Source organism: Protopterus annectens, chromosome 6.part0, assembly GCF_019279795.1.
Source record: "Protopterus annectens isolate FY-2018-M chromosome 6.part0, PAN1.0, whole genome shotgun sequence".
In the NCBI taxonomy this organism is placed as follows: domain Eukaryota; kingdom Metazoa; phylum Chordata; order Ceratodontiformes; family Protopteridae; genus Protopterus; species Protopterus annectens.
In genome coordinates, this window is record NC_056737.1 from 1,584,426,761 (window position 1) to 1,584,443,124 (window position 16,364).

The 16,364-nt window shown below is 34.9% G+C and overlaps 1 protein-coding gene across 10 annotated transcripts in view; it reads right to left on the bottom strand.

Moving 5' to 3' along the window:
* Nucleotides 1-545: 545 nt before the first annotated feature.
* Nucleotides 546-16,364, bottom strand: part of EVL (Enah/Vasp-like) — a 1,573,360-nt gene continuing 1,557,541 nt past the window's right edge. For all 10 annotated transcript variants that reach the window (XM_044075040.1, XM_044075035.1, XM_044075032.1 and 7 more), the window contains one exon: nt 546-1,203. In XM_044075040.1, coding sequence (XP_043930975.1) covers nt 1,166-1,203 — 38 coding nt within the window. In that variant the 3' untranslated portion in view covers nt 546-1,165. The remainder of the gene's footprint in view (nt 1,204-16,364) is intronic.

Below are 16,364 nucleotides of genomic sequence, written 5' to 3' on the forward strand. Positions count from 1 at the left end.
GACATCAGCCTTTTATTATATTATGCCCCCCATGGCTACACATACATAAAATAATCTTGCAAATATTATTCCACATGATGTCGTAGACTTTGAATGTTATCCCTTGTAAAGCATACTACCAAGAGTTTGTCTCTTTTAGTACTTGTTTTCCAAGTTGCAGTGAACCCCACCTATAGCTAGCTATTTTAGCTAATTTACATATTCCTGTATCTTCTTTGTTCTAGTTAAGGCTAAACTGCTCTACAACAGATGTAAATAGATTCAGGAAGATGAAGGAAAATTGATGATAGACCTCTCTAAGCAGAGCTGACATGTTTATTGTCATATTATTTGTACTGTACTTTTGTTTAGACACCACATTTCAGTCACACAGTTTTGTTCTGAAAATTGGCAACTGACACAGAAAGTTACAATATGCTAATACTGTGCCAAAAAGCCACTACCTTGTTTTTCTTATAACTGTTTTGGTAAAACAACTTAACATTTTTATCAATGACATAGTGAAAAATAGTTTGTAATCAAATTTCAAAAATCCATAAAAAGAATTATATTTTATGGCCATTAACCAATTTATTAACAATATGAACACAAATACTGTGGTGCACTGTTGTACAATTTTAATATTTTGATATTTAATGAGACACATATTTGTCATTCCACAATTTTCTCATGTCTCCATTTTATCCAGTGGATCCACAAGATGATTCTGTTGGCAAAGGTATTTTGTTTACATTGCATTTAATGATAAAAATTTTGACTTCATTTTAATATTAAAGCAAATGAATCATGTTTGCTTTTCTCTACCCAAACTAAAGAAAATGAAAAACATTAAGCAAATACAAAATACAAAAAAAAAAGTTCGACATAAATTCAATGTGCAATGTTGATTTGACAAAACCTGGAAAAAAATCCAAAAGTGTACCGCAGTTAATAAAATGAACAGTTTTCTACTTCCTCTGGCTTTTAAGACTTTTAAATGAAGCAAATCCAAGGCAGCAAGCTGCAGGTTGGTGAGTCTGCTAGTAAAAGGATTTCAAGAACAGGAGCAGTGCAGGTATGTTCTTCAGTCATCCATCTTGGACACACTCCTTCTATATCGATAGACTCTCATGTAGATCCTCCAAGGCTGTGTTATGCATTCTGCATCTCATGGCTGTCTGATTCATTATGTCATGCTGATTCTGCTTAACTCTTGTCTGATGGCTGTAGAAAGGAACATAGAATAAACAATCTGGGAATAATGATTTTAAAGAAATAATCACAGTACATTAACAATAAAAATGAGAACATGTTTTAAGGGTAGATGTTATTTCTTGATTAGATTGTAAGTACCACCTTTACTTCACTTACACAGTATATGGTACCCTCATTAACTGACATGTAGCCAAAATAATTTTTAGGAATAATCTTAGGGAGGTAATTTGTTTTTTAATTACTTCACTAAAAACATGGAACAGTGATACAGTTCACAGCATAGATGGTGAGATGGGTTAATTTACACAGGGAATACAACAAATACTATGGTTAATTCTAGAATTTTCTCATATTCCATATGAAATCCATATGTTTGCGTAATGTATAGCCATGGATCATTATAAGCTTAACTGTATTTGGATTTTTTATTACAAAGTGTAGAAGTAAGGTCCTCAGATGTTTCCTATGCAAAGATGATTAATGAAACAGCATAAAGCTATAACTATTACCCAAGTGCAACAGGCAGAATTAACAGTCTGGATGATGGACAAGCTGGCTTGGGAGCTACAACTATGATAACGTGAAACCTAGCCATCTTACTGTTCTTTAAGTGAGAGTTGGGGGGGCACAAGGCTGGGGTACAGAATCGATGAAGAATTCCTAGTGAAGGCCAGATATCACTGGAGGTGCTTTGCCTTCAAGAGATCATGGGGTTATGCGTTGTTATAAGTAATGCATACATTTAAAACAAATAATGCATATTTTTGAAGTCTGTTTGGTAACTAGCTGCTGATTAGAGTGGTTGGATGTTCTGGGCTGTTTCTTAGCTGCCTTCTACTATCCAAATGCATCAGTTCTAAAGAAGTAAATGTGATGTAAAACAGAGTACAGGGCTATTGGGGGACCTTCTCTTGTAAAAGTGTGAGACAAATTGTCATATATGCTCATTGTGTAATGACTCCATGGGAAATACTGAGCATATACAAGGTAAAGGATAATGCCACAGCAAAAAACATGATCTGCAGAACTGATGATGGAACTAGTCTTGCTACTCTGGTCTTATCCATAAGAGAACCAAATGGACTACAGGACTCTTGTCTCTCAGAGAAGCAAATGGGTCATTTGGAAGGTCAGTAGTGAGGGTGAGTGCGTACCAGGGATCAGGAGCAAAAAAAATATATAGCCAGTGCCACTGTGTCAGTTGTTTGGCAGGTACTGGGGAAGAACAGGGAGCATTGTCTATTTGCTTACATACAGGTATGGGATTGGGTTGTTTTAATAATAATAATAATAATAATAATAATCATCATCATAATAATAATAATAAAACATCATCCAGTTGATATCCCACTGCTTTCAGGGTCAAGAGAGACCAGCAGTGGAGTGACCATTACAGTCTGTGATCACTGCAGTGGCATCTGTAGAAGTAACTACCCCAAAATTACTGAATAGTTTGTAGTCATAATTGTCACCACCAAGAAGAAAAGGTCCATCTTGTCAGGCAGGATAACAATTACATCACATAAAATGTAAATCAAATAAAATGTTAGCGTCATTATTTTTGTAACAAGGACAGAAATGACTATAGTATATGAACTGATAGCACAAGCTTTTGCACAAAACGCTGGATGTAAAATGTGATTCAGGCACAGCGCTATCTCTAAGGATTTCATTTTTTTAAGTAGGTTCAGCATTTTTCACTGTATTCCATATTGTTTAATGCATTCAAAGTCACATGATACATTATACTGTTTTTTCTGTGGCGAAGAAAGAAAAATTTTGACTATAACAAAGATAACATAAGTTCGTTTTGCTGCATACATAATGAAGAGCAGGTAACGAAGAATTGGAGTGAGTAGTTGATGCCATGAGTAGTTGATGCCAGATGACCCATCCTGGGAGGAGTGTCGATGTCAGATTTTCTACACAGTGAATACCTACAAGAAGGAAGGTGTCTTGTAGACAGCAGTAGTCAGATGTGCACTTGGACCCTGCTTAGCCATATAAGTGGTAGCCTTCATGGGGTGTGTGTAGGAAGGTACATACTCTCATATTCGTAAGCATGCATGCAGCAACCAAGATGAGAAATTAAGGCAGTATAACTGAAACATTCCTGATGACTGAGTCTTACATTAAAATACAGCACTGCAACAAGACTGTAAAATGGGCTTGTGTGTCAGCTACTTTACCACCACTCCACTTTAGATTTTCCTGCAGCAGACATTTTATTGTTAATAGATATGTGGGGTGATCTCCAGCTCTGTGCCTTATACTTGTCATTTTTTCGTCCTCTCAATACAATGGATGTTAAGTTACAGCCCACATGTACAGCTTTAGTTTTTTGCTTCACTCATTACAAGTACAGTAGGCCACAGTGCAGGAGGTTTGTCAAGTGTTATGTAAAATATGACATTTTTTTCTCTTTGTCTTATAATACTTTCATAACTGTGCAAGCTGAACAGTCCTGACTGTCATAAAGTGGAACCAGGCTGAAAAATGCTCCAGATGGATCAGCATTCTACTCTGAGTAACGAAGTGAAAGGAAAAAAAAATGAAAAACAAAAACTTGCCTGTGGGATGCACAAACACACAGAGACAGTATGCAGTTGTCATGCACAATAAGTGCGATATTAGCAGCTTATGTGGTTGTGTTAGAAAAATAAAGAAAGCTCTCCATATTTTTTAATATTTTAGCACTCGCACATGTTGTAGGATATACAGTGTTATGACATTTAAATGGATTGTTTGCCTGACATTGCCTCCCAGATGATGTGCATAACATGAAGTGTGTGTGAGGAATACACAGATATTCATTTGTTTGTGAAGGGTTGTTGCAGATATAGCATCAATCTTATATGAATTAATATTTCTCTAACTTCTGGGAAATATGTTTACAGGACTAAAGAGCTGCAGGACATGGTAGACTGTAGAAATAAATTCAATGCAACTATCAGAAGGTGCAGGGGCCTTGGTGGGGAGTATGAAGAAATAATGCAAAAATGTTTGGAAATGTCCAGCCAGGAAGGTGCAGAGCAACATGTCTATGTATACTCAAATCTGGGAGGAGGAATTACATCCTCTCCCAAATGCAGGATTTCTTCATGGAAGCTCTTCCATAAACTCTTCATAACCACAGATATTTGTTGTTGTTGTTGTTTGTTTTTTCAGCTTTTCCCGGTTAGGAGTCACCACAGTGGAACTCCGGTCTGCTAATGATTGGCAGTCGATTTTTTTTTTTTTATGGTGCCGAGTTGCCAGCCCATTGCTCAACCTTCAGTGAAGGCAAACCCATTCACGCATGTCTTTCGGAGACCACTCGACCGCGGGGAGGACATGCAGACTCCACACAGAAGGCACTCCAGTCGAGAATCGAACAGGAGAACCTCTTGCTGTGAGGCAACAATGCTACTGCTGTACCACCACGGCTATTCATAACAGATACTAAGCTACATAAAGCTGCCACTTCTACCCTATGTTTTTGACTTCGTAATCATCTGGAGAGTAACTCTTGGGAACATATATTTTGGACCTGTCCTCTAATTACCTGATTTTGGGAATCATTTTGGATCAGATGAATTTTATCATACTGCATCTATAGACAAGAGACATTTTGTGATGCATGGTATTTTCCAAACATTGCAAATCTTGCATATAATTTTATCAGTACAGCTCCTGGCAACAAAAAAATCAATTGAGAAGCATTGGAAATCCTCCTATCTTGCATGTAATTTTATCAGTACAGTTCCTGGCAACAAAAAATCCATTGAGAAGCATTGGAAATCCTCTTATCTTGCATATAATTTTATCAGTACAGCTCCTGGCAACAATACAATCCATTCAGAAGTACTGGAATTCCTCCTACCAGCCAAATAACTGAATGTTGGCAGATATTGAATAATATTTATAAAGGTAAGCTGCTTATAGCCCTGAGAAAGGTTAGAGAAAGTGTCTTTCTTAATAAGTGGACCCCCTGTCTGAGTCTTGCATTGAACTGAATAAAGTGTCAGCACTCTTTCTTGTAAAGGGATATGGGGCATGATATAATCTCACACAGGAAAGGGTTTGCATGTATGGAAATATCCACATCTAAATTCAAGTGTATAAGTCAATAAGTATTGCATGTAGAGATTGAGATGAATTATTAGGTAATAGGTGATATGACTATTTAATTTAATTGCATATGCATTTTTATAGTCATTATAACATTTAGTCGTTTTTAGGAATATGAATGCAAGCAGACCTAATTGGTTTATTTAATTGGCATTTTCAATGCAATCATGTTGCTTAGCAACTTTTAATGCTTTTTCAGTTGATTGGATGAAACTGTTACAAGGTATTTAAAAGCTGGTTAGAGTTTTTACTTGATAATAGGTCTGAAGAAGCTACATGCGAAAGCGCTTACCTGTTCTTTTTTACTATTTTATTAAACTTGTGGAACCACCTCTACCGTGAACAACTGGTGTGTTTTTGACTTTTCTACATTGCATGTAGAGATGTTGAATGTTTCATGCCATTGATATTAGATCCCATTAGGAATATAAGTATTCATTGTATGTTAAACTCTTTGTCTAGATATCTGTGACAGAGATTTTGTGAGCTTCATTTCGCATTGTATCATATCATGTATAACTATATTTCCATGTTACATTATGTTGAATTAACTATGCTAATTCTACTTATATTGTAATCAATGTGCTTTCTAGTTTAGTAATTTAATGTACCATTTCCATTTCTGTAGGTTTACAATTGTCCTGTTTGAGAGAATAGCTTTTTGAACTTTAAACTGATCAAAATGTTCACTTGTTTTGGAGAAACTCCACAAGTTATTTTATAAAACCATGTGATAATGTGCCTACTATTACACAACAGGGTAGCAGATATTATTTGTATGTTTGCAACTATAATACTTCATAATACATAAATTGCTATATTTCTCAGCATTTATTTGAATGTTTTTGCATTTTGAATTCAGTATGTTATTTAGTTTCAATAAAAAGATACACAAAACCCACAAAATGTTGTGGACGCAGTGCAACAAGACTGATATATTACAGATTGTTTAACTTGATTTATGAATATGAACAATATTTACATAAGTTTTGAAATATTGCCAGAATGGTGATTAGTAGAAAACACTATACATTTTACCATTTGAAAACATAACAGATTCTAAGGAAAACACAGAAGACAGTCTTGCCTTCAGATTTGTACAGTTTGTGAGATAATTACTTTTTTTAAAAATATATGATTATATATAAACATGCATTATACATTTATGTAAAAATATCCTAAATCACGTCTGAAAAAGACTTCAATATCATTTTGAAGTGAAATCTAGAGAAAATCTTTCTTGTTAATAGCATATCTCCAGCTAGTAAATATAATTCAGACTTATTTAAACATTTCAATGTGTCATAAAAGGCAAAGCTATATCCATTTTTAAGAGGACTACTGAAAAGATTAGGCTTATACTGAATAACTTTGCTATTTCATGCTTTTGAGTAACACTTACTGTTCTCGGTACAAATATTTGTCAGCAGAATGATTTCAAAAGCTCTCAGAAAAATAACACTACAGTTTTGTAAGAAGAAGGTTGTGATTTTAATGAGATTCAGTAGGGAGTGTAGAGTTAGCACCATTTTTTACAGTCTCCCAGTTGATTATCATATTGTGTTAGCATTTAGGTCCATAAGTAAGTAATAGGCTAGCTACCATTGTGGGCAATTTTAAGCCTAGACAGTTTTTCTCAAAGGTCTGAATCAAATGCTGTACCTCTCGTTTGTGAAGTAAACACCTTAAATGTTATGCCAAACCTTACTATTCAGAGCCAAGTAAACTTGTTAACAGTGGTTTCAAGCCATCAGAATGTATGATACTGACTCCTTATTTATTTCATTTTATTTTACATTTGTTAACCAGGTAGGTGGATTGGTCCAAGTACCATTTTCAGCCATGACTCAGACCGCATTGCAAAGAAATAAAATGCAAAAAACTTGTAAAAGTTAATACATATAGGAACAGACTAACAGAATACATATAAATACAAGCAGAAATAATCAACATAATTGATTTCAAAACAGCATAGCACAATAAAATAAGTACCTATTGGCTGGCAATCAGTAGTGTGGAAGATAAAATAATTAAGACAGACATAAATGACATCTTAAATTCTATAAGGAAAGACATAGTAAGTATGTAACATAAGTTGGTTCTACTTTGAAATATTGAAAAGCACAACCTTGAACTTCTGAAATGCTGAAAAATAATACCCAAAGAACAGAAGAGTGAAAAAAAAACTTTAAACTTATATGAAAACTGCTCCATCCCACCAACTCTAAGAAGGGAGAAATTTCACTAAAAAAAGTGAATTATTATTGCCAGGGCACATTTAGATATCATACTGGCAATAATTTCCTATGGGAAACAGTGGCCAGTGTTCCTACTGTAAAGGTTTTTTCCTGCAGGCAAATGAAACCTGAGGAATTTGACCTTGACCAAGGAAGCTGTGTAAGTCAGTAGCAGAGTTAATACAAAGCAGTTAAGAGGTTCATAATAGTGATATAGCACTTCTTATACTAATGAGGAAAAAATACAAATTATTAAGGGTTCTGTAAAACATTTTCAAATTTTATTATAAATGTCAGTAATGGATAAAAGTATACTTTCTTCAGTGTTTCTGTGGTAAGAGTACAGCAAAGTATAAATGTGTTTTCCTTAGAGAAGCAGGCTATGCATCCGTATTAAAAAGATTACATTCCTGAATGTACTGAATAGGTGTTACACATTTATGCATGCAGTAGTTCATGAATGGGGTTTTCAAGTCATGGAATAAGAGCCAGGTTATAGAACTGCATAATATATTAGGCACACCTATGTACATTCAGGTTTATCATGTAGGAATGAGGGGACTGTCTGATTCCTGGTAGCCTTTACCTGAAGTACATTCGCTAATCCTGTTATGTGAAGTCGATCTGTAATAAGCTTAACTAGTATTTTGTTTACTGTCAGGAAAGTTATAGTTGCTGTTCTAAGATTCAAGGTCAGCACTGAAGGTAGATAAATGATAATGCCAGTAATACAACAACATGGTGATGCTGCAGAATTGAACTTGTAAAAAAATTATATGATAGTTCTGTTCTGTTCCAAAGGCTTATGTAGGGCCATATCAATGTCTTTTATTCTAGATACAACCAGTTGGGTTCCATTGTTATACCTGGGATCTCAGCATACCAAAAACACACCTGTCTGATCCTTGCTTCATGAAAGTATTATTTTCAGTGTATAAATGTCCTAAATGTCTGTAATTTTATTATTTATTTATTACATTTGTTGACTGGGTATGTCTGACTGGGTCAGAGGCCTGTTTTTAGCAGAGACCTGTGGAGAAACGTTCCACAATAATATATGACAATACAGAAACATAGTAACGTAGTAATATTAGTACAACAGAATTATTTAATAGTAATGAAAGGGGAAACAGTTTTGTGTAAACAAGCAACCATTGTAAAAAAAAAAACTAGTGTTTCTGTGGGGAACAATTCCCCCCAGTTTATTACTCTCCATGCTCTTTACAATCTGTAGAAAGAATATTCACTACAGCAATGCCTGATTTCTGAGGCACAGTGACTTTGGAAGAACGGTAGTACAGGAAATGTAAGCCTTCATGTATTGCTACCGCATAAAGTTAGCACACAAGCACGCAAGCACACTACCAAGCAGCCCAGCCTTATTAAAAAGAAACTGAAACATTAAAGATCAAACACCAGTAGGCAAACAGAGCCGATGTCTTTGATTAGCAGAATGTATGACAGCTGCAGTCACATACCTTACATCTCTTGCCAAAACAAAAAATCATGGCTTATGGGCCATGTTTGTTTGCATGGGTGTTGACCTTTCCTGTGCTATTTATCTAACAGCACATGGCAACTAGTGACAGTTTTATTCCTTCATCAGACTGATTTTTATTTCCCTATATCCTGCACCCGATTTCATTAGCTCAACAAGTACAGGGATAGGGGTCCAGATGAAAAGGATTGTTTGCACTTTAATTTGGGTCATTGGGGTTTGAAGATATAGACAGCCACTAGAAGTGGTATAAGAATTGAGAGCATAAGTGTTATTACTGCCAAACAGCACCATTTCAAATGTCAGGTGACATAGTGAGTACTCACATTTCTTGTTTTCTGGAATATTCTGGAATTTGGTTCATTTGAAGCAGTTATTATTGTTGAGATGTATGTGAAAGAGTGTATGTGATGGAAGGGTGGAAGACTGGTTCTAAGTTGTAGACTATATGCAAAATATTACTTAAGCTGGAAGATCTCTTAACTGCTGCTTTTGTCTAAGTTAGTGTAGTCTGCTTGCAAAAGATGGCCAGTAACTTCATCGCCAATACAAGTATCCTACCACATTCTGGTGAGCTACTCTGAAATAAAAGTGCAATATGAGCGAATGGAAACTTGATTCTCTATAGCTTCTTAACTTGTTGAAATACGATACCCATGGGCATTCATGACTCATTGTTTTTGGAAAAGATGCAGGCTTGGGAACTTACAGTTGTTATGTATTTATGGTGAAGTCTAAGGTATCCAAAACAAAATGGATAACAGGTACATTACAGTAATCAGTTTTTCTGCTATATACTTAACAACGCAATACAAAAGATGCCAGAGTGCAAAAGAAACAAAATGCAATTTGCTTTTTGTTTCCACACAGAAATAAAACATCATTTAAGAATGAAGTGAATCAATTGAATCAAATGTGCAGAAGGTGACAAAAATATCCTGTTTTGGTGACATGTTGCTGGTTATATGCCCATATGGTTCATTAGATTTATTTTAGATTATGAAATAATGAAATTATGACACTGAACCCATGCCATTTTGATGTAGAATTATTCCACTTGGCTCATCCTTACTGTCCTACTTCTTAATGTTTATATAATTATTGCTGTGGAAATGAGCTTTGGTTAGAGTAATATATGTAAGGATTTGTGGGTCTTCTGGTACAGTGTATCAAAAGTGGGTTTGCTTTTACAAACTGTAATAGCTTTATTCTTTTCAGTGCTCTTTATGCATCCACATTTCAGAATAGTGCTGTACTGAAGCTGGCCTACAATTAGAGATGTATTACATGCAATATAAAAGTAAATTTTAAGACAAAAAAGAAATATCTTTAAAACAGCCAAATCAGATGCTGTGAAGTAGAAACTTCTGATTTTAGGTTAGAGGTATTACAGTATTTTGTAAAGGATTAAAATATGTTCATATAGACGTGAGAAGTTATGGCCACAGTTTTCCTTACAATGTGTATTATGAATGACGCCTAGAGATAATACTTTTGATTTCAAATTGAAAGATGATGCTGCTGGAAGAGGACAAAATAATAGTTTATGATGCCTGAAAGTTGTGAATTCCAGCTGTTAAGAAAATTGTATGGTAGGCACCAAATACCACTTGTGGAAATCTCTGTTCTCACAGAAGCAGCTGAATTCTGTTGTCTTTAAGAAAGGGGTATTTAATGTACCCTTCATAACTCACTCAACATCTGGTGGCTTCCAGCTTAATATTCTTACCCCTTCCATTCTGCCTTGAGTACCCAAATACCATTTTACAGAACAATAAAAATGTAATTCTTCAGTGGATAAGCCATACACCCTCTCCATCAGCTGAGTCTTGCAGCTGACCAGTTCTGATGTGCTGGATATTAAGGACTTATACAAGGAAGGCTGGACAGGTGGAGTGAGCTATAATATTGTAGATGACAACTTAATGTCCCTAATATTGAAGGGATGCACATTGACTGCCTGAATTCCTATCACTTCCCCTTTAACATTTATATCTATAGTAGACTGCAAGGTGCCTTTTCTCCACAGGAGGTTGTGCAGGCTGATATACCATGTGCACTCACCATAAGATATGAGAGCTGGCTAGTATTAATTGATCCTACAACCCTGGAAAAGGCTACCAGTGCACTGGGTTTACTACTGACCTATGGCCACTGGAAGCAAACTGATGCCTTGCCCCTACACCTGTGGGCCAATTCATTTTAGAAAAAGCAATATCTTTATGGCCATTATTATAACAACATATGCACAATATGTACATATCAGTAAAGTACTCTTGGCATTTCTTATTGCCCATATTTATCCACATTCCTGAGTACTCTGAGTACTACAGTATTTTACTTGCTCCTCCATTGGTTATTCTGTTTAAATATATATTTCTGTACTTTTTGGGCAAATGTTTGAACCTATATAGTCATTATTATTGTTGTTATTACAGAAACCATATATCAGTCATAGCAAGCCATTTTTTTCTATTATTTTCCATTTGAAGTGAATGTTAGATGTATCTTTAATTAATAAATGCTTTTCAAACACCCCATTGTTAATGTTCTTTGAGCTTGCTTATATGACCAACACATTTAAATGCACTTTACATGATAATTCATTACAAATTTATTTGACATCAGCTTTTGTCTATTATTATTCTTTATTTCTATTTATAATGTCGTACCCCCAACTTCTTTTCCCAAAAAGCTCACTACAGTGGCCATTCTGTTGAAACACAACCAGTGCTCTTTCTCTTTAAATATAATCTATTCCTGCATGATTACCATTTCATCCAATGTTGTATCACACATCAGTTACTCTTTCTGTTAAACACCTTTCATTCTTTTGTTTTAACCTCCACCCTTAGGGCAATTACTGGTATGTTATATCTGATGCATAAACTCTGATTTAATGCACATTTTCTTCTCTCATATTTTATTTATGTATTTATTTATACTTTGTTGACTAGACTAGTGGACCCTTTTCAAGGGAGACCAGAGGTGGTACTTATGCTACTAAAGGAAAACTGGCCAGGGCATAATGGAACTTCCAATACTCATTGCAAACAGAGTCACTGTACAATGCAGCAGTTCCTACTTGCATTCCAGGCCCTGAGATGGTATTGGTATTTCTTTAAATAATTTTTTATATAAAAATGATAATCCTCTACAAGCCTTCATGAGTTCATCTAAATTTGGTAATATGTGAGCTGTTGCCGAGGGAAGTGAAGAACTTGACAAAATGTTGCTATCATTAGAAAAGAAGGTACAATCCTTTAAACAGCTTCAGTGGCAATGGCTAAGCTTTTTAGCTTATCTGGAGCTGGAGGCGGGGGGGGGGGGTGGTACCGAGAGGTTTACGTATCCTAAAAATGCAAAAATCTAAAAGATATGCAAAATTGGCAGAAGAAATATTTTTCAGAGATGTTAAATGAATGGTCAGAGAAAGGGATGAAAGATGAAGAAATGTGTACTGGACCTATTAAATTTGTATGCAAAATAGAAAAAAAATATATAAAGAATTGAAGACCAATAGTGTTGAATAATGTGAATTATAAAATATTTATGAAAATAATACAGAAGAGATTGAAAGGAAAGGGAATAAATTATTGAGTGAAACAATATTTTAGATAAAAGGAAAAATGGCCAAGAACTTTTGATGATAAAAAAGTGGTAGATAATGTTATGTCCAGCTAATATTCCACTGGACGGCCAGCAATAATATGATGTTAAATAAACAGAGATCTCTCAGGGTAAGGTACCTGCTATGTCCCCAAATGAAAAATGTCAATATCAAGGTGCAGGTACTCCACGACTATCGAAGCCAACCATCAACCAAAAAAAGCAAAAAACCAAAAAAATCAATGAAAAATTTTTGTATACTTGAACAGCAAAAAAACTTTATTCCATGGGTTGTTAGCACTTTCACGTCTACTCTGGATGCTTCTTCAGACTTTAAATGTCTGAAGAAGCATCCAGAGTAGACGTGAAAGTGCTAACAACCCATGGAATAAAGTTTTTTTGCTGTTCAAGTATACAAAAGTTTTTCATTGATTTTTTGCTTTTTTTGGTTGATGGTTGGCTTCGATAGTCGTGGAGTAAATGCACCTTGATATTGACAATAATATGATGTTCCGCACTTAAAAGCCGGGTCAGTAATTAAGAAGCCTCAATCGTCACCATTGACTCCAGTGTGGGAGCATCACAGAAAGACACCATAGAACAAAATACAGAAGAGTAAAATTCCACAATTTCCCTTAAGAGCACAACAGGAAAATGCTCTATTTTCCTCGGACTGGACTATTTATATACACCTCTGTCCACCCCAAATGTAATCCCCTATCATACACTTCAGAGCAATGTGTTCCAGTTTAAGACCTCTGACTCACTCACACTCAAAATAAATTTAAGTCTCACATACTCTAACACTTATGGGAAGCCTAACATAGATTCCCAGCTGTGTCCCCTCCCCAAAACAAATGATAATGCTGCCACCACACTCAAGATGTCAATGAAATAAGGAATACCTACCTAAAATATTGGGATATATTGAAAGTAGACCCTAATATTTGTGAAATTGTAGGTGAGTCTCTGAGATTTATTTATAAGAATAGACTTAACCTACATAGGATGTTGTGTAGTTCAAATAGGATGGAATCTAGCTCACAATCAGATGTCATGGGAAGTGCTACCAGACCATGCAAAAAATGTAATTACTGTGACTTTATAGATAATACAGCTGTGTTTTTACATCCTATCTCATCACAATGTTTTAATTTGTATCCCCAGGCTAATTGTAATACTCAGCATGTTGTCTACTTGGCCACCTGCGGATCTTGCCCAGCTTTTTATGTGGGCAAGACCGACAGGCGGTTAAGAGATAGAATTAGGGAACATCTATATAATATAAGAATGAAATCTGATAAAATTGCACTATCTAAACATGTTCTTGATACATCCTCAGAACATAAATTTAAATTTCTAGTTGTTCAAATTAACCAGCCAACTGTTAGGAGGGGTGATATTAGGAATAAGACAGAACAATATGAGACTAAATGGATCATTAGATTGAGAGCTGATCGAGAGCCTGGTCTAAATGATAGGATTCCTATTAGACCTATCCTGAAAGGAAAGGAACTTAGAAAATAGATCTACCTATCTATTTATTTATTATGTACTTATTTATGTATGTACCTACTTAACCTAGGGTTATTAGATGAGTATAAAGAGGTTACATTTTATTTATGTCACTCATTGTGTATAGTCAAAATATGTACCATCAGTTTTTGATGCACACTTAGTTGTGTATTTCATTTGCTCCTAATTTAAATGTATTTATTAGTTTTATTTAACATTTACTGATTTTATGTGGATTATTGTTCAGAAGTTAGATTTTATTTGTGTAGCTCTATGTTTTTTATATTAAATTACCGTTTATAGTTGTGCTGAATAGCTAATTTCTGATGTACAATTTTTATAATTTAATGTATGATATGTTACTTAGTTTCTGTGCTGAATAGCCTACCATTGATGCACAAATTTTTATAATATTATTTAATGTATGATATTTTTTTTAGTGTTTTACATATATATATTAGCATTTTATATTTGTTTGTTTTTAGGGATTGTTTGTTTAATTGATTGAGAAGAAGTGATGTCATCAAGCCATAGAGAGTGTATATATATATATATATATATATATATATATATATATATATATATATATATATATATATGTTAAATGCTTCTTATTGTCTTTGGCCTGAGGAAGCCTAAAAGGTGAAAGCGCTTGCCATTTTTATGCTATTAAAATATCTTGACCGTTCCGTTTGGATTATTTATGGTGAAGTGAATACTGACCTAATTTATGAACTGTGCTATCGTATGTTCCATGGACTGTGGCTTTATATTTTGGTGCTGGTATTACGTACATTGAGGAAACCAGACCTGATTTGATTTTTTATTTAGCTTTTTTTGCACTGCCAGAATGGTCTCCTATACCTTTTCGTTATTTATTTTTTGTTGTTATTGGAGATCTCAATACAGAGCAGCTATTTTTTTCATGTTTTTTTACAGTAAGAAAAGTGTTTACAATCCTAATATTTCACCTGAAGAAAAGCAGTTGTTTTCCAATTTTAGGAGTCTCCCTATTCTCATAATGCAACCAGATAAAGGGTTGGGTTGGTTGTCATGGACATACTACATTACAACAATAAAATGAATCGGTTATTAGAGAAGGACACCTATATGGAGGTCAGTTTAAATGAACTGAACATAGCTTATAACAGGATTAGAATGCTTATTAATGATTTATTTATAGACGGACTTAATGGCATTAACCTCAGCCATTATTTGTCCATGCCAGCACCCAGGATTCCCTTTCTTTTTGGTGTTCCTAAGATCCACAAGGGGACCTCTGATCCACCAATGAGACCACTGATGGACACCAGGCAATCCATTACCTATCCATGTGCTAAAGTAGTGGATTCCATCCTTAAGAAATTTGTCAGCAAGGAGCCCCAAATTTGTTGGGACTCATGGTCCTTTTTGGAGCAGATCAACTCCTTGATTTATAAAAAGGAAAATCATTTCCTAACTGTGGATGTGTGCAACCTCTATTCATCCATCCCTCAGCTTACAGGTATAGAATGGGTATTGGAATTTAATAGGTTTAGGGGGGCCACAGAAAATGAACTACGCCTTATTGAGGACCTTTTGGGGATTATCTTGAAAAACAATTTTATTTTGTTTAATGACAAATTTTATCTCCAAAGGGTAGGAGTGGCAATGGGGTCCCCTTGTGGAGCTAGTTTTGCGAACTTGGTAATGGCATTTTGGGAAACAAACTATTTATTTTCTAGTCAATGTATGAAAAACATTGTTTTTTATACTAGATTCCTGGATGATATTTTTATGATCATTGATGGTGATACGACCTTAGCCACCAATATTGTTGATTTTTTTCAACAGTTCAGTTGACTTTTTAAAGTTCACCAAGGACTATCAATAAACTTCGATCCATTATTTGGACGTTGAGCTTTCTAAAAACATCCAGGAATCTAAATACACAGCAAAGATCTATAGGAAGAGTTCTTATTCAAACTCTTTCTTACATTTCTCCAGTGCACACCCCTTACAGCAGAAAAAATCTGTTGTTAAGGGCAGTTGGTCCGAGCAGCTCAGACGGTTTCTGGTGAAGCTGATTTTCAACAGGAATGTATAAAACTTAGGAATATGTTTCTCAACAGAGGTTACCCCTTCAAATTTGTGGTAGGGATTATTGATTAAGTTCAGCTAAAAAGATCTCAAGGTGTGTACAAGCCTATTTTGAACAATTG